The sequence below is a fragment of the Platalea leucorodia genome (genome assembly GCF_965183815.1).
Source record: "Platalea leucorodia genome assembly, chromosome: 17".
In the NCBI taxonomy this organism is placed as follows: Eukaryota; Metazoa; Chordata; class Aves; order Pelecaniformes; family Threskiornithidae; genus Platalea; species Platalea leucorodia.
The window spans coordinates 6,097,103-6,118,398 of NC_138839.1; the positions used below are offsets into that span (position 1 = coordinate 6,097,103).

Genomic DNA, 21,296 nt, shown 5'->3' on the forward strand with positions numbered 1-21,296 from the left:
GGTGAGAGCATTGCTGGATGCGGTGGGAGGAGGTACGTGCAGGCTGTGGGTGGAGAGTGCAGCTTTGAAGAGGCAAGTTTAGAAATCACCAATTTACCCTTCAGAGTTCACTAACACTGGGGTCTGAGTGTGGTGAAAGCAGCTAATAAGAAGAGGCAACAGTGGACAAATAAATGACATCCCAAACCTCTTCCACCACCAGGCTGCACAGAAGGGAGCAGAAGGCTAGCGGAAAGCCAAGGCAGAGATAACCCAGAGTGACTTATTCAAGATCCCAGAGTGGATCCTGGGGGTCCAGGAATAGAGGAGTCCTCTGGACTGCGATGTGCCTCAGAACATCCTGCCTCTTTATAGATTGTTATTATTTATGTTCATACCATGAATAAATTGAAGAAAATCTAGCTATAGTAACAGTTCACTTATGCCTTCCCTTCTATGTTCAACTCCTACTATGATCTGTGTGGTGGAGTCTATTTAGGGACAGTTCTTTAACTAGAGGGCAGGTAAAATGGTATTAGATGCTCTACAAGTGGATGTGAAAAAGGAGAGTTGAACAATTGCAGAGGGCTTTCTACAGGCTCCGGGGCTCAAGGAAGGGACCAGCTCCATAGAAAAACACAAAGGAGACACAAGGGCCAAAGATGAACTATGGAATAGGAATAGGAATAGGAATAGGAATAGGAATAGGAATAGGAATAGGAATAGGAATAGGAATAGGAATAGGAATAGGAATAGGAGGGGTTCAGCAGCATCTGCCAGAGGAAGACCATTATGAACAGGGCAACACTAGCCCTGTTCATCGGTCCCAGCAGGGAGACAGCTGCTACATTTGTTCTGCTGACTTCCACCTCAGAGTGGCCTATAATGTATAACCTCACCACGAGGCACAGAAATGGCCTCATCGCTCTCCCCTCCCCTATGTCCTCTGATGAGAACACTGAAATAGAGGGAAGGATGTCATGTTCAAGGTCGCATAGTGAGTCAGTGGCAGAGGTAGCTGGGGACAAGCCTCAGGGCTTCTTGAGTCCCTGGCCTGCATCCGCTGTGCATTCACTGGCACGAAGCAGCTCTGCAAATCCCGCATTCATTACAATACAATAAAGCTTTGCTGCATGGGTCTTTTTTTTTTTTTTTACAATGTTTCTCAAAAACCCAAGACTGATTTGCATTTTAAAACCACCAGTTACAGCTCAGGAAAATGCTATTCAGTAGTTCCTGGAGCTCAGGAGTAAAGATTCTCTCTCAGTTGTTCTCTCCCAGTTCCTTTGCCTAAAATGTATTTTTGTCCAAACTGCACAATACTTATTGCTAATGTTTATGTCATGAATATTCATGACATCCTGGGGCTTCAAGACTCCAGTGGAAAGGCGAGCACAGGAGGCATGGCAACCCTGATACTCCTACACGCCATACATGCTGGGTAGAGGCGTCAGGGCGAGAAGGCTTGTTTGGTTAGGGTGCGAGCTGTGGGATACTAATGCAGTCTGGAAGCCTTTGGGGAATGCTGGTGAAACTCCATTAAACAGTGCAGTGAAGACCTTTTGAATGAACAACTTCCATAAAACCATTAGCTTCACTTAATTGCAAAGAAAAGGCCCCACATGCAGCGGGGGTTTAGAATACACTCTGTCTCTCTTTACATCTGTTTTTTTTTTCTCAGGCAATCTGCAGATGGGCCTCCCTTTCCCAGAGAGCTTCAGGACTGGGGAAACTCTTCCTGTCCTGAAAGGTGTAGGACTGTACCTGTCAGCAGTGGCAATTTAGGTTTCCACGTGCAAATTTACGCTGTCGCCTGAATGCAAAAAAGCCTGCCCCTCCTGTGCTGTCCTGTGCCCCTGTGCCCAAACAGAGGCAGCTGCCGGCAGGCAGCGTGGGCCTGCAGCTGCCCGCTGCCTGAGCCAGAGCGGGCTCCCGCGCTGAGCCGCTGTGCACGCAGGGCTGGGTCACGCTTCCCTTTCGCTCATGTGGCTGAAGGCTTCCAGCCTCACTGCTGTTCAGATGGTGCCATCTGGCTCTCATGAAATATATGAGAAATGTTATCCAATAAAAGAGGGGGCTGGCTGGCTGTGTGCCTTCACCTCTGTGCTCTTTGGGGAAGGGATTGTTTCTGCATCTGGGAAATGTTTAACATAATTTTTGAGTACTAGTGTTGCCTGAGTAAGAAATAATAGGCTGGCAGTTTGAATTCAGGCCCGAGTCAGTGGTAACTAGAAGCTGTTTTGCTTGATTAGGTCAGGGCTGAGGTTTATAAATACATGGCACATAGAAATAGCTTGTGGTGTGGCTTTGTTAGTTTTGTGGACAGGTAGGAAATATCCCTTTCTTTGATGTTCTGTCAAGCAGGATATTTGGGTTAGGAAAGACGAGGAGGAAAGGTCTGAGTTCTCTGACAGGAAGAGAGTAGGAAACAAAGAGCACAACTTCAAAAAGGCTGAGGGATGTTTCTAAACTGAGCATTTTGTCCCCACTCCCCATTCTTTTCCTCTGAAAATATGCTTTATCTGCGGCTCAGTATCCTTTAGGGATTGCCCCCAGGAGCTGAGGGGTGTTGGATGTACCTGCAGATTCTCCTGGGACACTGAGCTGGCAACTGATGAAACAGAACCTCTCTGGCTTTGGGGGCTATTGCCCTTTCTTCCTGGGTTTCTCCATTATTTTGTCCCCACTTTATTAAGCTTACTGGTGTATTCAAACAGCCTTGCTTTGAGCCCTGGCTAACAGCAAGCACTTGGAGAAAGCTGCTCAAATAGGAAAGGTCTGACCTCACCGAGCCTGATTCTGTTCTCAGCTGTGCCGCCATAAACCCCACTGACTCCTAAGCACTTACTCTGCAGTGACATTTGTGTAGCTGAGATCAGGCCCACAGACATAAGCCCACTCCTTTTTAACGCACCCACAACCTTGCTCACTCACTCACGCTTCTCTCTAACAGCCAAGCACACACATTCATTTACGCAAACACTGGTAGCCTTGTGTATTCTCCAGGGACACGCTGGCAGGCTCTGCGTGCGCTCATGCGTACGCACTCACATGTAGGCATTTCACCTTCCCAAGCCTGGTTCCCAAGCCAGCGATGGTGTTTAATAGAAGTTCAGTTCTCAGTTGTTCCCAGCCTTCTCTGCTGTACGGCTTGCTGTCTGGTACAAACTTGAAAGCCTTTCAGGCAATCAGGCAGTAATAGACATTGTGGAAGCTGAAAGTCCCCCAGATAAAATTTACAAGGCCTAAGAGAGCCCGCCTGGCATTATTTAACGCTTTAGTAATGAGCACCTGAACAGGAAAGATTGCTTGGGTAGTTTTATTCTGCATAGATGAGCAGTCAGAATTTCAAAGAGGGGCCATAAATATAAGCATGCGGAATGGCCGATGGTACCTGATTTTGGCATGGAAGGCAGTCGTGCCGAGACTGTGAGAAGGTTAGAGCTCATGAATAAAGGGGAAGATGTTTTCCTTCAGCTTCCCAACTCCAAAAGGCATCCTTTAGCCAGGAATGGCTTTAGGTGCAGTAGCAATCCTTTTCCTGCCTGCTTGTGACTGTGTGCCTCTGTGCATGTGGCCAGGCATTTCTGAATACGCAGCTTACTAACGAAGACTGCAGTACAGTGCTAATGTCTCTTGGTGTCACGCGTGTGTTTGTGTACCTGCGTGGTTAATGAGGACAACAGCGGTGTGCAGCACATCAGTCTGCGTGCTAGCTGTTTGCCTGTGCATGTGTGGGGTTAATAAAGGCCACAAATAATGCTAATTCTTTGTAAACTCATTTGCATTGTTAGTGGAGTCTGCAGTAAAGCACTGAAACCTTTGCGTATGGGTATGTGCAAGTAATGTAGGTACAGCTTAATACAGTTTCTGTTTATGTGCATGGATATTGCTGCTTATGTAGACAGTTCTAACCTCCGAGTAAAACATGTTCAGTGTTGCTGTTTTAAACTAATAATGAACTATTTATTCATTTTGGCAACACATACTATTTAGTTGAACACTTCTGTGAGGCCTGAGGGACAGAAACGATAGCAGTCAGAGGCTGATGGTCTCCGAGCACAGGGGGGCATAGAAGAAAATGTTAAGCCAGTTGTGAAGATTTCCACTATGCACCATCCTGTCCCTCCCGTCCCCAAATATTTGAAATGTTTTATTTCCTTCCAATGCAGAATGAAAAGAGACTGAAATCACAGAAGTTGCCATAGAGCTGGACTGTCAACCCCCGAGTCACCCCTTCCCATCCAGGTGAGTATTCCATTACGGGGCTTTTCGAGTGCTGTGCGGACCCCTGTGTGTTTGTGGAGTGATGTTTAACAAACAGATGAATGTGGCAGTCTGCGTATCTCTGTATTCACAGGGAAAGGCGTATTCTTCATGTGTATATTGTAGGTGCTAACGTAGCAAGAGAAACTCCTAGTTCAACTAGGGCTAGGATAGCTCTGTGGCATGTGCGTGGTGAAGGAAGGTGTCACATGTGTTTATGCTGTTGGAAAACCACATACAAGTTTTAAAAGCTAAAGCTGTCAAGTTGATGTACTTCTGCGTGCGGAGAGGAGATGGGTACAGTTCGTCCGTGAGCAGGTGTGTCGGCATCACTTTGTGTCTGTTTGCCCGTGTGTGCGTTGCAGGACTCGGTGCACGGCATGCTTGTGAGAAGAGGGGAGCAGGGGGCCGACGATGGGCTCACACGCGTGTGCCTGTCTGTGCCTGGAGGGCTGTCGGGAGCGCTGCCGAGGAGGACCGTGTTATCCTCTGAGTGCTCGTGTGCAGCGCTGACTGATAACTCCCTACAGTTTGCTGGGCTCTGCTGTGTGATTGATTGAGCGCTGTCCCTCACATCAGCGTGGGCTCTGTTCGCATCACTGGCAAAGTTAGAAAAGGTGATTTTTCCTTTAACTGTACACTTGCAGTTTTCAACAAAATTGCTAACCCTCACCATCACCTTCTCTGCAGAAACCTCCATCACTGGCAGAAATGCGCAAAGCTGGTGGAATGCAATTTTACTTCAGGAGCCTCATTAAATTTGCATTCCTTGGAGCCCCACAAGGAAGATGATGGTCTGGCTTTGTCTGCCTGGCTTCCTGTTCTCTTTGGGTGATGCATCAGAAAGAGCCTCTGACACAGCCGCCTGCCTGGAGACAGACTCAGGTGATGGGCCTATGTTACTGTGCTGCTCTCTGTTTGTTATTGACTTGACAAATCTGTCTAAAAACTGGGGTGGGGGATATTTTTCCTAGGCACCATCAACACTCAAATAAACAACAATATTAGGAAAAACATTCTTAGGTCACCTCTGTAATGTAGCCTGATTAAAAGCCATTCCCATCAGGTACTCGTTCAGCAATTTACAGACGTAATCCTGCTCTTGCAGGAGTCCACATTGTAGTCATAGGTCACCCCAGTAAACAGGGCCAAGGGTGGGGGGAATGTTGTTCTCTCCTTGCCTCCAAAACTGGAGTGAGTCACAGAAGAGTGCACAATAAACAAACGCAAGACCGCTGTATCCAGCACAGTCATTAGAGACCCCTGTCAACGCTGAGCAAAGCCCCTGTACTCAGGGATGCCTTTATCATAAACAGGACTCTTTCAACTCCTGGAAGCCAAGGCAAGGGTCCGTGGTCAAGTTAGATGACCAGCTGTGCAGAATGCCTAGCTGCATAAGGGGCAAGCATGAATATAAAAAAGATTTTCCCTCGTGAATATAAAAAAGATTTTCCCTACCACCCTAGTTAATGCCTTGCCACCTCCCTTTTAATGACTCCTACTTAATTCAGGGATTGTTGCTGCATAGCGCTGCCACTGAATGAGTATAGATGTCTCCTATATGGAGCATTTGTCTAGTGGTGAGAGTACCAGCAAGGAAACCAGATGAGTCCTTCCCAGAGCCCTGGCTCTTAACTCGGGGTGGACCTGCAGCACTGGCCAGTTGCTGCAAAAGTTTCTGGCAGTTTCTGTTCCAAGATGCGCCTGGTACCGGGGCGGTCGCAGTGCCTGCCCTGGCAGAGCCGGATTCCCACCCCCTAGTCCGGAGCTTGTTAGCCAGGGCATTGCCGTCGCTCTTCAGACGGCAGCCTGCAAACCAAAGGCTCCCTCCGAGGCGGGGCAGGGCAATCCCGGGGTGGGCCCGCATCCAAGTGCGCCCCAAGCTCCTGGCCTCGGCGGCCTCTCCCGTCCCCCGCCCTCTCCGAGAAGGAGCTGCACGGGGAGGGCAGGCACCGGGGACCGTTCCCGAGCGCCCTGCGCCGCTCCCCCCGCGCCCGGCGGAGGCGGCCGCTCTTCCGCCCGGGGCCGGGCCCCCGCGGCGGGGCTGCCTCGGCGGGGCTGCCTCCCCGGCGCCGCCGCACCGGGGGCCGGCGCGGGCGGGGGCCGAGCGCGGGGCAGGGTTTATAGCGCGGCCGCAGCGCCGCCCGCAGCCCGGCGGGGCGGCGGCGGCAGCGGGCAGCGGCCGCGCCCGGGCGCGGAGCTCCGCACCGCTCCGCTCGCACCGCAGCGGCGGGGGCTGGCGGCCGCCCGCCCGCCCGCCCCTCCGCCCTCGGGGGCCGGCGGGCCGTGCTAGTAGTCGGCCGCGGCGCACGGCGGAGCGGCATTAAAAGGCGGTGGCGGGGCCGGGTGAGGGCTGCGGGGAGCGGGACCGGTGGACGCCGCCGCTGCGGGGCGGGGGGACGCGGCGCTGCAGGGCGGGCACCCGGCACCGCGGTACCCGGCCCTGCCCCGGCATCGCTGCGAGGACACGGCCGCTGCCGCCCGGCCGGGCGGAGGTGAGTGTTGCGCTCCGCGAAGCGGCCCCGGGCGGGGGGGGGGCGCAGCCATCTCCCGTTGTACCGGCTCCTCGCTGCCCGCCGCCAGCTCCCTGGCGCTCGGCTCTGCCGGGGAGGGTGGCCCGGGGGGGTCGGTCGGGCTCCCGGGTCCCGCTGGGGCAGGCGGTGGTTAGAGGAGAGCACCGCTTGCAGTCGCTCCCCTTCACCCCGCCCCGCTGTTTACTTTTTATTTGAGCCCTCCATCCCCCCCCCCCCCCTTTTTTTTTTTGCTGCGAATACAGCAGACGCATCCCTCAGTTGTGTGTTTAGCCAACTCTCCTTGGAAGCTCTGGAGAGTTCATGAATATGCACAGAGGAGAGCGTTTCCCGGGGAGGCTGCCTCTATAATAAGCTGATTGAGCTGTGCCTGCAGCAGGGCTGTTCTCCTGGGGGAAAAGTTGGGCGCCAGAACTGAGCAGCTTTGTGTCCCCGACTTCACGGAGGGCTGGCCTGCCTCCCTGAGGAGGAGGGGAGCCAGCAGAGGCTCCATGCTCAGGGGTGTTAGCAGGTCCAGCCAGGCAGGATCCTCATCTCTGACAGCAGCTGCTGTCAGATGTTTGTCTAGAAGATGTAAAGAGAATTGGGTACCTGGCACGTGTAAGGTAACCTTCGTGTTTTATACTGGCTTGTGTAGGAATTGACTTTTCCTGCCTAAAAACCCCGGGTCGCTTAGTAGCAGAATTGCATTGCTTAGCAACAGTCCCAACTGCAGCCCAGTCCTGGGCCCTTACTATTCCAGGTGGTCTCCAAAGACGTGCCGGCAAAACAGCCTGTGTCCTGGAGATAATGAACTCTTTCATGTTCTTTCCTATTTGGTGATGTGATGATCAAACCGAAAGAGTGGAGCTGGTTGCCACTGCCCAGGTATTTGAAGGCACTTGAGAAGGGTGGGAGCTGCTAGGAGCTGAGTATAACTGAAAACCTCCGGGACAGAGAGAGTAAGATGAAAGCGGCAGGTCCCTCGGGCGTGTGTAGGACCTTGCATCTGCCTTTGCCGCTGTATCCTCTGTCGCTGACACTTTGTTTTGCGCACAGGCACAGCAGCGTGCTGGTTAGCAACCTTAGCTTATGCAATTATTAGGATAGTGTTTTGACAGCTGTGCTGAGTCTGTTAGGGTTTAATGTAATATGCAAGCAAATAAGTTCCTTTAAAACAAGGCTGATGTATGCCCTCTTCTGCGGCTGCAAGACATCACTCAAGTTAAGTGGGATGAGGACTTGTATATTGGAGAAGTACTTTTACAATTCAAATGACAGAATAAGCACACAGACTTTGTGCTCACAAAGCCACATGTGCATACACATAAAATCTGCTACCCTAAAAGCTCATTTTTTTAAAAACAATTTTCCCATGAAAATTTGGGTGAACTTTTGAAATCAGCTTTCTATTCTCACCAGTAAAACTTGGCTCGGGGACAATTTTTCCTTCTTCCTCCCCAATAACCTTGTGTTGATAAAGATACTATCCACAGCATCAGCTTCCTTTGATTGCTCTTTTAGGCTGTGTGTCTAGATGGAAACCTAGCAACACTATAACTGTATTGAAGGGAGATGTTTCAATAGCTACACTTCTTTTATCACACTGGATGCATCTTCAGAGGTTAGACTCATCAAGCCAGTCTCTTTACCCCTTTGGAGCCTGGAATAAAACAGACCTGAGCTAGTGAAAAAGACAACAAAGATGGAGTGGAAATGCTTAATACGATAAAAGATCCATTCCTCCTTTCTTCCTGCTGCCCCTGTGAATACCTACTGTATTCCCATGGGGAAAATACTCCACTAGGGAGGGAGAATGCCCATCTAATAGAAAAATGATTCAAGGGGAAACTAGCCATCAGTATTTGTGACTGTTTCACCTAGACACGCACGGGGAAGAGCTAAGAGACAAATGGCCCAAAGCAACATGTAACGGTATAATATGTGAGAACCAGACTGGCATTTGGGAAGTAGCATCAGCATCGTTCTAAATCACCCACTGTGGTGAAGATTGTGATTCAGTTTCTGCAATGTACAGGGGCAAATTCATCCTCAGGTGAAAAAAAAAAAACCCACCACCTAAAGTCACTGACGCTCTATCTAGATTTACCTCCCTGGCTATATTCTAGTGTTCTTAGCTATATTGACAAATACCCTTGTTGTGCGCACTGTCTCTTTACAACAGTGGGGTGAGGCACTTATTAGGGAGTCAAGGTGACAATATCTGACTGGGTCTGTGTAATTTGGGGGCACAGAAATGAGGGATTTTGCACTGGTGAAATCTCTGTTAGTTTTCAGGTGTTTGGGGAAAATGCCTTTGCTAGGTGCTAAAAATTCAGTACCTAGTAGGTCCTTGGCCACACCTCCCAAGATCTTGTACTTTTTCAGTATTAATGAACTAAACACCACAAACGCCTTTGTCAGGCCAATAGAAAAAGTGGTTAAGTTACAGGAGAACTTTGACCACTTCTGTATCTGTCATTTCTGAACTGTCAATGAGAAGTGTTTTTAACAAGCTGTATTGTGCAGGAGTTTTTGGGGATAGCTGCGCTGTGTGTGTATGTATATGTAACTGTATAGAATGAGAGCGATAGGGTGTGTGCATTTTGGTATTGCACTGGGGGAGGATATGAATACGGTCTTAACATTTTGCATCCAAAAAAACACAGCACATCTGAAATCCTCTTGTGATGCCAGTGCTCTGAGATAAGTGCTGCTTATACAAAGATTTGCCTGTTGGGTACAAGTACTTAATAAGTAAGCTTGACTGAAACTGGAGAGGGATAGGATTCATACCCTGATGGCATATCAAAAATCTAGATAAGCTGTGATTCCTATTTCTGAAGTTTGAACAGGTCCTACTGTGAGTCCCAGGGTCTCTGGGTGATGCTGCCATGGTCTCTGTGCATGCCAACATGCAGTAAATCCTGGCAAGGCTCTCTTTAGCACGAAGCATTTAGCATATAGCTGGTTTAATCCTCTAATCTTATCAAGCACTGACATAAATGAGAACTGCACAGATCAATTCATTCTAAGAAATCAAACCCTGTTGTATTTCTCGATGTAGTACACAAGACCTCTCCTTTCACTTACCTGATTGGCTTTTTTTTTTTTATGCATTGTTTGTTTAAAAGTATCTGACTGTAGATTTGGGCTCAGTGGTGAAAGGTAGTTGGCTCTCCTGTAACCTCAGTTTTTCTGCTGTTTAAGTAGCTTCAAGGGATTTCAGGATCAGAACTGGTAATGTCTGGAAGGCTTGGTTACTGGAAGTTGCAAGGTTGGCAGAGGAAGGAGTTGCTGGTAAGTGTGGGTACTTGTTACCTCCTTGGTGACAAGCAGTCCCATTTACTTTTTGTTCCTTTTGTGCCAGTCAAGAGGAGTGGAACCTATCTTTTTGCCTTCCTCCTTTCCACGCACCTCCCTGTTTCTCTCTATATAGAAAGATAAACCAGTCCTCACGAGATGTGTGCGCAAGCTGCCATTCGGCTCTGTGAATGTGTGGCCAGGGGCAGGGGAATGTGTTTCCAGACCTGGTGATGAAGTTGAACAATGAAATATTAGTTTCTAACACTCCCTTATGTCTCTCCTGTGATACCACAGAACAGGCTATCTCTTTAAATGATTGATTTCACACAGATTTACTTGAGTTCATTCATCTTGATGTGGCTTTATCAGGGTGAATTTTCTCTGAGGTCTAGCCTTACTGATGTCTTTTCTAAGGGCTGGATCCTGCCTCCTTTCCTCTTGCAGAGGAGTACCTTATTTCATGAAGAGCTCTGCTGCATACAGTGAGACTGTTTAAAGAGTAAGGTGCTATGGTGCCTGTGACTCAGACTAATGCAAATCAATTTAAAGGACAGATTAAGCACAGTGTGAGTATGGATTGCAGTGCCTGGCCCTTAATGAATAATTCAGGAACATGGAGGAGACAGTGTAAGAGTTAAGTGCTTAATCCAGCTCTAGGTGAAGTCAGCAAGAGACTTTCCATTGACCCCAGTCCAGAATATGTTTCAGCATGAGCTTAACTGTGAGTTTGTGAGTTGTCCCATTGATGGCAGTGTGCTTCAGGCATGAGCTACAGCAGCTGTCTGAATTAGCACCCAGCAGAATATGATGACCCTCTTGCCTGTCATACTGTCATGAGCTGTCCTCTGCAGCACCATGAGAGAAGTTTTCTGAGGTCTCCGCACTGCTATTGAGCCATGCTTTTATAGTATTGAAAAACAGAAAAGATTTATAACTGGAGTGTCACACCATTAATGGGAGAAAATATAGACATGAAAAGTTTGGCAAAACAAGCTACAAAGGTTTAATTTTGGTTGCTGAGAGCTGGGGATGATGCTCTCCTATTGCAAGAACAAGGCACTTGCATGTCATAGGGATTTCACCAGAACTGGACACTCAGCACTTCACAGCTCAGGAGTCCACTTGTGTCTACTCCTGCCAGTGGCTGAGCGCGGTCCGCCTGCATGGGGGTGAATTGAACCCCCAGGCACTGGAACCGTTCCTGGGAGACCCGTTGTGGTGGGGATGGCAGAGCAGCTATCTTCTGCTGATGGGAAGCAGAGGATGCTCTGCGCCCACAGCTCTTGTTTTGTGCTGTGGGTCTGCAGTAACTGTGGGAATCCTGTCCTTCCAGCTGGCCAAGAGGGATTTGCTTTCCCATAAAGGTACAGTTCAGCACTAGTTGTAAGCAGTGCTGATTTTTCGATGGTAGCGGCATCATTGACTTGGAGGGGCAGAGCATCTCTTCATTGTTGTTGTAACTCTGGAAGTATAAAACTTCCAGTGAAACCTGTGCCCTTGCTCTCAGCCTGCAATTCCTGGCAGCGCGGCAGGCTTTGCTCATCCACAGGGAGGCAAGGATGCCCATTGTAGAGCAGGGCACCCCAGACATAGGCTGTCTCCTGCACTGAAATTAGGGCTTCACAGATACCTGACCCTTTTTTCCTATTTTGAGTTATCTCTGCTTGCTGGGAGAAGACTTTTGGGGAACAAGGCTGGGATACTTTCCCTGCCATCTGCCTTAAGGCAGCAGGCTAGAAAGTTGGCACAGTTAATTCCTGATCTTTGCCAAGCTCTGTTAATAGAGAACGACTCCTCCTGAATAGAAGGCAGTTCATGTTACATAAATAGTGGAGAAGGGGGAAAGGCCACTGGGTTTGCAGGAGGTGAAAGACACACTGGCAGTCGTCTGGTTCTTAAACTGCTGCTGGTCTTGACTCTCTACTTTTTTATGGGGAGAGTCAGAGGTGAGAATCATTTATTTTCTGCCTGGACTTCAGGGCGTGGATGCTATTGCTTCTGGGGCCTGGCTCTCCGGCTGTGATCTCACTCACTCTGTGTAAATGCGGTCATGTCAGTGAAGTCACTTTGGATTTGTTACTGGGAATGTGAGCTCAGGATCTACCTGCTAAGATGACTAGAAGGACGAGCTTGTATGGGCTTCAAGGCATCCTGTCTGATGCTCCCACAGATTTTCTTCCCATCTTACTTTTGCATAGCAGAAATTTCCTTGGCTTGAATACAGAGTAGGGTTCTAGGAGATTGCTAGTTTTACTCTGAGCTCGCTTGGCTGTCTGATGTTGGGCTCATGAGTCACAGAGTCTCTGTTTCTTCACCTATATGTGGTGATACATATTTAATAAATAATAATAATGCCCTGCGTTAAACCGGCACTGTCATTTCCAGGATCATTTGGCTCAATACATTGTTTCTTTCACAGTCTATCTACAAAAATGTATGATAGGAGCCCTGTTTCCCTCTCCCTTCCCATGTTCTTAAAGGATCTGTGTATTTGCAGACTAATAGCAGAGAAGGAAATTCATGTGTTAGCATCGCAGGCCTCTGCTGGGTATTAACTTCTTTCCACTTTATGATATTGAGCATGGGAGGAGCTGGGGCATCTGGTAATCAAAGCAGAGGATTGGGAAGAGCTGGGTCCTGTTGTTGCTGTGCCATAAATCTTGTGATTTTGAGCAGATCTGGAAGGTCGCTGTAGCAAAAAAGACTGGGTTTTGGATGCCTCAGTTTCTGGGCACCCAGTTTGTGTCACTGTTAACTGGAGCGGTAGGTACCACTGCTGCTCCCCAAATGGCAACTAAAACCAGAGTCCACTTAACAATATTCGTTGTAACTTGCCTGGTCTGTATTTAGCTTCTGTTAAAGTCAGCAAAAGTAATGGCTGAATTCCAGCAGAGCTGGAGCTAGACTGTGGAGCCTTGCTTAATTCATTTGTAAACTTGCATATAATCCGACCTATTTCCCTAGAGGAATAAGGGAATTGGATCCGATAGGTGTTCGGAAAGGGCGTATGCAGTCTCTGATAGAAGCTGATATGACGCACAAGCGCAAAGTGCTCTTTGCTCCTAGGGGGATGTGCTATATGTCGACTTGTTTCTTGACTCTGTTTTACACCGAGGAGCTGAGAATGAATTGCTTTTGAGTGCTGTATTAAGGTCTGTGGAGACAATTTGGGGAAAACAAAAATCCTAAGCCTTTCTACTGTTTGGGGAACTGAGGAACATGCAGCACACTTGATTCCCTGAATGAAATAATTTGTCTTTTTGTTCCCCCTTTTAACAAAGCAAATGAATTCCTGAAGAAGACGGGGCTGCAAACTTAGCTTTGAACTAGAGCCCAACGGGGCATTTTACATGTGTCTGAAATAAGCCCAAAGCAACCCTGGCTTCTGCTTGGAAATCAAACCTGGCCAAATCCTCTGTCTTCATATTTCCTCTACCACCTCTTTCCCTCCACCACCTCCCTCCCACTTGCTCTCCAGCTAACAACTCATGCGCCAAGTTTAATCTCCAAGCCAATTTTTATGGCTGAGTTGAAATGGAAAGGTGGACAGGTCCACAAGAGCATGAAAGTGACTCAATAAAACACTGGGCTCCATTTAAACTGAGGGCTGTGAGTCTGGACGATATAGACAACAGCTTGTTTTGAAAGCTAAATCTATTTTGCTGGGAAGCTTGGGCTGGTTCTTGAACCATGCAGAAAGCTGCTCCTTCTGGTGCTTCCTGCCAAGTTGCGGTTTCCAGACTCGGGCCTAGGCATTGCAAGCTGTGATTCTTCAGGACCCATTGAGCATTTGTCAGTGCCTTGGACTCGCCTGAGTGTGAAATCTATAGACATGCTTTTAAATGGAGTGTCTCAGAATCTGATGTATATGGTTTGAGCCATTTTTTTCCACATCCAAACTGAATTTTACTTCCAAGGCCACCCCTTCTCTTTCTCCCAATCCTAGACCTTACATCTCGGCTCTGTCACTTCACATGGGGGTCTTTGAGACAGGCAGCAACTGGGCAACTAAGCTGTGGTCTTTGGTGTTCTTTGGTCCCTTTCATTTTTGTCACTGATGTCAATAATTGTGCACAGAGCATGGTAGAAATGCTGCAGGATCATAGGGAGCTATAAAACACCAGCCTATGACAACTGGAAACAAGATATATCAGCAGGTAAACGTTTCATCCCCTGTGGCACTGCTTAAGCTGCAGAAAAGAAGCCTTATTCCTGTAAATCTACTACATGGAACCAATTCCTTGGTGAAAGGTACCTCACACTAACTGCAGAGTTCATAGCATAGTTTTCTGTGTAAGTGGTACAGTAAAGCATTTGACCTTATTTAGATTCCAGTAACAGAGAGCTATACTGTACGTAGCAGAGACAGATTAAGTTAAGACTGTGATGGCATTTCCGTTACAGACCTCTTGCTGTTTCTTGTGTTTCTCCTGTATTTCTGATGTGTTGTGGGGGAGATCATTCCTTCTGGATCCAAATCTTGGCACCCATGCAGCCAAATTCATTCTTGCGTGTACGCCACCTGCCTACATTCCCGTCTATTCGGCTATGTTGCAAATCCTGGTACTGTTTGCATTTCCATTCCTTTGGCTGATTCAGGGAGTGCCTGCAGTGAGTTTGCTCCCTTACTCAGCCAACTGGGCCTGGTTTCCAGAGGGCCAGACACAGTTCTACTTCAGCATAGGGCAGTGGAGTGTGTCCCTTTGAAAATCAATTTACAAATGTCTGTGCAAGAATAGCCTGTGTTTGGTTGTGGAGGGCGATCCCAGGAGGTTTTGGGACAAAGGATGTTGTGAAAAGATGGAAGATGGGGTCTCAGACTCCAGAATATGAGAGCCATTCGGAAGGAGATGGTGTGATTTGCCCCAGGAAAGCTAGAAAAACTGATAGCAGAGCCACAAATCTTTCCTTCATTTTTGTTTGTGTTTGAACTGCAGGACTTGGTCCTGCAGTTAGCACAAGTACATCTCAGCCTGTGAATGCCTGGCTGAGAAGTGTGGGATGCGGTAAGGAACTGGGAACCATTGCCCGAAATGCTTCGATCCTTTGCCAGATGGCAGTCCCTTGGTATCCTTTGGGTTGGATGATTGCCATTCACAAGCTCCTGAGCTCATGCAGCTCGCACGGCTGATAATCTCTGAATCTCTGGTGGTAGAAGGGGAATAGGGACAAGGGTGATGTCTGCCTCTTACTGAACTGCTCCCGTGCTAGGCTTAGATCATGCTCCTCAGGGTCTGTGCTGGGAGAGAGGAGAAGAGGGGAGAGAGAAGGGATGCTGCTGCTGTCTCAGCTCAGTCCTGGTGGCCTAAATCTGTATCCTATAGCCATGGCTTCAGTGGCAGCTTCTGGGAGCTGCTGCCAGCACCATTTCCCTCCCTTGCACAGGGACTAACAGGAACCAGCTCTTAGTGGCTCTTGTCTGTATTAGGAAGTATCCTGGACTCTCCCCGAGATTAATGTGTCATTAAAGCCTGTTTGCTTATTCTGAGACCCTGCCCCCTCCTCTGCTAACAGGCTGCAGGACTGTGCTCGTTGAGCTGTGGTAACATTTAATGTGAGTTTCTGCATGGTTGGTCCAGCTGGCAGTAAGTCCTTGTACTGGCAGGGGTTCTGCTGACGTGCTGTTCAGGCACTGAGGCATCTTGTCTCATCTCCACATCCTCCCCTTCCTCCTCAGGAAGTTTTCCTTCTGTTCTGAAAAGCCTTGTGTTCACCCAGGTCCTGCTCTGGAGCAGTCAGCTGTGGCACTAGAGGCTCTCCAGCCTCTGGGTTGTACACCTCTGCTTCCAGATTTCTCACTGATCCTGGGAAGATGAAAAAGCAGTGCTCATTAATCTAATTCCAGAAGCACCAGGTTTTCATGGGAGGAGAGCGGCTAGCTGCATACGTTTCAGGGAGAAAGAAGTGTGGGAGGTAAGAAAGACAGACCTGCTCAGATCCCACTTCGTAGGCTGCTGAGAGCCAGCTAGCTACAAGCTGCTTTGTGAGTCCCTCCTGATCCAGTAGTAAGTTTTCCATGGGTGACAATAGAGCAAGGTTTACTGCAGTTATTCCCAGCCAGCTGTAGTGACTGTGAGGATGAATCCTCCCCAAAATTCAGGCCCTCACATTCTCAGAAATAAGAGGCCATGTCTATACCACAGATGAGCTCAGCTCAGTGTGTGGAGCTGGAATGGTGCATGAGCGACCTTGGGTATGTCTTCTGCTCCCTCATTTGTGAGAGGATTACAGCATCAGCCAGTCCCCTTTCATGCTGGTATGTGGAAAGCCCTGCTGGAGAACTGAGTATGACTGAAATGCCGTGGGAGCTGTGTCCCCACCACAGATTGCAGTCCTTACAGCCTTCCTGTTGCGAATCTGGCGTTTTCTGATGTCAGTAAATTATAGCAGCAAAAAGGCAAGACCTTTAGATCCATCAGAGTGTAGGTAGCCTCTGGAGTGAGGCACTCTGACCCATAAGACTCTGACACATGTGCAGATGGGACTTTCTACCTGTACCTCCTTTTTCTGGAAGGTCAGAGCATGATGAGCAGAGCTGGCTGAATACAGACACTTCAGGTGAAGGGGAGTACTTGCAACATTTTAACCTTAATTGTACTTTTTATGTTGGAGTGGCAAGAAGTGGAGATGAAATAGCTGCCTGTGCTGTCATTGGCAAGGACTGGCAGCATAGGTTAGCATTCCTGCGTTGCCTTTCATATTGCTGCCCACAGAACCACAACCAGCAAAGTCCCGTCAGCACAAACTGCTGCTTAGGCTGCTGGCGAGAAAGCAGCTCACATACACAGTGAGAAAGAAATTGCCCTCCTCCTTCCCAGTAATGAACTAGCAGCTTATGGGGAGCCTCTGGAGAGGGGCCTTTAGGAGCGGGTGTTTTGATTAGTCCCAGAAGCACAGTGTGCACACAAGCAGGCTATTGCTGGGGAGCTGCAGATGGAGCAGAGTGCACAGCCAGCCCTTGTCTTCATACTTCCTCCTGCTGCAAGGAGCAGGTGTGGGGAGCAGGGTCAGAGCTGGGAATCATGCAGCTGAGCATAGAGTGGTATCAGTGCCCACGGCGATGTAAACTGGGCAGCCTGAGCATGGGGTGGAATAACAAATGACTGGCAGGGGCTGACAGCAGGACTTGGCTTTCCTTTTCAGGGTGACAGTGCTGTGGGAAGCTTGAGTTTGTCTATAAAGAGCAGCACACAAGCTTTGGGGATGGCTGTTTGCTCCAGGGGCTTGGAAATTGGTGAATCTTCTCTGTGGTCTGAGATTCCTTCCTGGAGTGAGTGACACTTCTTGGGATAATAATACAAGGCCCTGGTTTGTGGCAGCCATCTGTATTTAATGATCTGTAAAGGCTTTGCTATGAACACGGGTGCTCAGGGGTAGACACTGGAGTGTGAAAATCCACACACCTTTAACAAGCTTGTTATCTTGGGCCCCTGGCAGGTGGGATCCAGGGTACTTTTGAAGTCTGTGTCAAGGCACCCAAAGGCACACAGCTCATCCAGAAGCCAACCCTTTACTTAGCAACAGCAAGTGGCTGGGGCTCGGACAAAATCTAAGTAATTTTTGTAGTGGCTAGGTAAGTAATTTCTGAAGGATATCAGAGTCTCAGCTTGCTTGGCGCCTGTATGCAGAAACCTGTAAGTGCCATGCGCCTGAGTGACAGTGGGGCCTTATCATTAACACAAGCAAGTAACTCAAGTGGTAAACATGGCACAAGGCTGCAAGGCATGTTTTGTGAGATTATAACCAAGCAGCTGTCTTCCAACACCCACAATCATTAGTTACAATAACCAGGAGCAAATTATTGCATCAGGAAATTAATTTCTTTGGCAATGACATGCATGTTAGCGAAGTTCTTGTGTAGGTTTACCTCTGCAGCAATCCTGGGATGGCAGGGCACTGAACATGCATGGTTTGATGCCAACAAATTCTGGTGACCTTTCTCTTTGAAAAGTGCCAGTGTCAGTACTTTGAAGCAAGTATTTTGGGGCAATTTATTGTGTTCTTTTGGATTTTTTTTTAAATCTGTCAGCATACAGATTCTTCCTGGAGTCACTTAGGAAGTAGCACTCTAGGACAGACCTCACAGCTGGTATCTGCTGGAGCCATGGTGGGGCTGCCTCAGTTTCCCAAACTAGTGCCATACGAAGGTCTCCCCCTGATCCAAGACTGCAGGATCAATCTTTTTCCTATATAGGAAACATTCAGGAAAAGTGTCATGTTAAAAGAGGAAACTCGGATGGCTGAGCCTAGTTCTTATATGGAGGCATCTTACTCCTAGCAAAGCACAGTAGAGCTGCTGATTTCTGAGAGCAACAAACAAAAGCAGAAGCTTTTGCTGTACATCCTTGTGTGGATCACTGCTGTAAGGTTACCTAGTTCTTCTGTCCACTTTCTTCCTGGTCTGTTCTGTGTGCAGGCTTCTCTCATAGCATAGCTTCATGTTGCAGCTCAAATTATGCTCACAGAACAAAGCGGAGTTTGCAGTTTGTTGCACGCAGCCCCCATCTGTGCTGTTCTGTGCGGTCTAAGAAATTAGGTATCCTTGTGTGTGTTAAATTAGGCACCCAAAATAAGTGTCTATTTTTTTCCTTCTGATCTCCTGAGCTCCCACATCTGTCAGATGCGGACTACACCACCCCCTCCTTCTCAGAGATGCTAGGAGAAAATTCAGTTCAGTCCTGTTCGTTCAGCCCTCAGACTCTGTCGTGACAGGCAGTGTTGAAAAGCTCATGAGGAAATTAATAATTCTGCCTCTGAGCCAGGCATGAGCAGCGTGCAGGAAATGAGGCGTGAGACCACACGCTGAACAATGAGGAGAGAACAAGGTAGCGAATAGCTGCTGGGTTCAGGGAGCATCATCCATCGCTCGCACTGGTGGAGGCCAGAGTCCTTGGCTTTGGACACTGGGCTTGGAAGAAAAACTGCACTGCGAAGCATTTACAGAAGGGGGGCAAATTAAGGATGCTGTGTCAGCCCTGAATTTGGCATTTCCTGACTGGTGAGTGCTTGACTTTGCAGCTAATCTTTCCATGCTGTTTTTGGCATGCAATTATGAGTAGATCTAATCAGTGCTTGTCAGACACCTGGAATAGCAGGCAGGTGCAGGCAGGAGATCCTCGATGCGTAGGCTGAGAGTGCTCCAACCAGCCTTTGTCCATTCTGAAAGCAGGTCGATAGATCTGACTGGTTCCTTCCGTTTCCAGCTGCTCTTATCTTAGCCAGGGTGTAAAAGTGCCTGTAAGGGGAAAGAAGGGTAGGACAGTTAGCAGTGAAAGAGTTAGGAGGGAGTGTGCGTGCACATACTTGATTTCATAAAGCTTGGGAGATCAGACAATCCTCCATCCTGTATACAGCCCTATCTATTGTCTTGCCTCCCATGGGTAAGTGGAACTGCAGATGATAGAGCTTGAAATATATACATTTTTTAAAAATCGTTTTGTTGAACTTTTTTCCCAGCAAGCACATATTTACATCATTGCGCTGCAATTCCAACAGCACTGTGCTGCTGGGGCATTTTGATGTCATTCTGATCTGCAAAGTGCCTGGGGTCTGACAGTGTTTTTGTGCACATTTCCAAAGGATTTAAAGCAAGTGCGAAGGGAAATGCAAGGGGCCCAGAAAGAAAACAGATTAAAGGCTTGTTTCTGCATTGTGCTGTACAGCCGGGAAAGCAGACCTGCTTGATTAATAATGGTGGAGCCAGCCCAGCCAGCAGTTTAAATCAGTGACTTTAAGCACCATGTGCATCTCTGGGTTTGTATCCCCCTGAAAGATGTTCTGGGTTGTATCCTCAGGCACAGGTTCTGGTCAATGGCTGAATTAAGCCAGTGTTTTCAGAAGAATTGCAGGAGATTCAGGCTCAGGTGCCCAGTCTAAGGTTTCCTGGGCCTGCTTTGCTTTTCAAGGAGCACAGCACCTCTGAAAGTTGGACCTCCAATTAGGGGCCCAGAAATTGTATCTGGTTCCTCCTTACTCTTTCATTTTTCCCACTCACAAAAGGTAGTACGAGTTGTCTGCAGTGGCAAAGGGCAACACATGGTTTACTCCATGCACTCGGTTACAGCTGTGTTGATAAAGGGAGAGCAGGGACCTGAGAAAGCCCTTCTTGGCTGTTTTTTAAAATGATACTTCTAGACTGGTCTCAATGATTCAAGTGCAGGGCAAAACTCTGCTCCTGAGTCTCACTGTCACTGTGGAGCCCTGCTTCAGAGTGGGTATACATTAATGATGCCCTCCAGTTGTTTTACACGGCCAGAGCTGTGTACGGTGTTCTTCAGCATAATGGGGCCTGGGAGGCACTGTGTCCATCCCTGCTATCAACTCTGCATCGTTACAGAGAGGTGGCTTTTTGCAGGAGCTGGGTGCTCTTAGAATGATTTTGCAAGCACAAAGCCCATTTCTCTCCCTCTTAGAAGAACTTCACATAGCTAACGGAGGGACCTAAAGCTGCCTTTGGTAGAAACTCTAAGAGTTTTCAGGAATACAAATAGGACCGTACAACTGCTAGCTCTGCTCTGAAAGCTTTGCCCATGGGAGAAACGAATGTGAAGTTTAATTATTTTGTCGATAGGAATCTTCCCTATTACAGAAATTGTCTTTCCCTCCCCTTCTAGCCTTGTGCTTTCTTTCCTTTTTTCTTTCTAGCTTGCTGATGCACAAGGCTTCCTTTTTCCTGTAAGAAGGAACAACTGAGTAATTGAAATGGAACACTAGTGAGGATTTTTTAATCTGAAAGTCAGCATTAATTAGTCAGGTCGGGTGTAATTAGCTTCCTCATCTGTTGCTGCTTCTCCCCAACTCATCAATGACTTTCTTCTATGCTAAATTTCACCGAAAAGAAAGAACTCTGTCATGTGGGAGCTGCACGGGTGTTTTTCCTGGTTGGGGTGCAAGTGAGTGACAATACCTGCAGGGCTGTTGGGGTCTGAGCTGGATCCCACTTGCTGCAGTCAAGGGCAAAACTCTTGCTGATCTTAAGGTCTCCCAGGTTTGGCTTTGTCCCTTCTTTTCTGCTGTGTGTCAGGCTCACAGGAGTCAGAATCATTCCTACCCTGTGCTCCGTATCCCTGCAGTGCTTTAAGTGCTTAATTCATTGCTCCAGTCGGACTGGTAAGTTGCAGCAAGACATGGAGGATGCCCAGGTTAAATTGCTGAAAGGGGCTGCAAATACTGAGGGGCTTGGATGCCCAGTCTGCCAGTCACTGGTTCATCTGTGACAGTCATCCAGGGAGGAAA

At 48.2% G+C, this 21,296-nt stretch overlaps 1 protein-coding gene across 3 annotated transcripts in view; it reads left to right on the forward strand.

The window, feature by feature from the left end:
• Positions 1 to 5,047: 5,047 nt before the first annotated feature.
• Positions 5,048 to 21,296, forward strand: part of DISP3 (dispatched RND transporter family member 3) — a 44,547-nt gene continuing 28,298 nt past the window's right edge. For all 3 annotated transcript variants that reach the window (XM_082329047.1, XM_082329048.1, XM_082329049.1), the window contains exon 1: positions 5,048 to 5,130. In XM_082329047.1, coding sequence (XP_082185173.1) covers positions 5,080 to 5,130 — 51 coding nt within the window. In that variant the 5' untranslated portion in view covers positions 5,048 to 5,079. The remainder of the gene's footprint in view (positions 5,131 to 21,296) is intronic.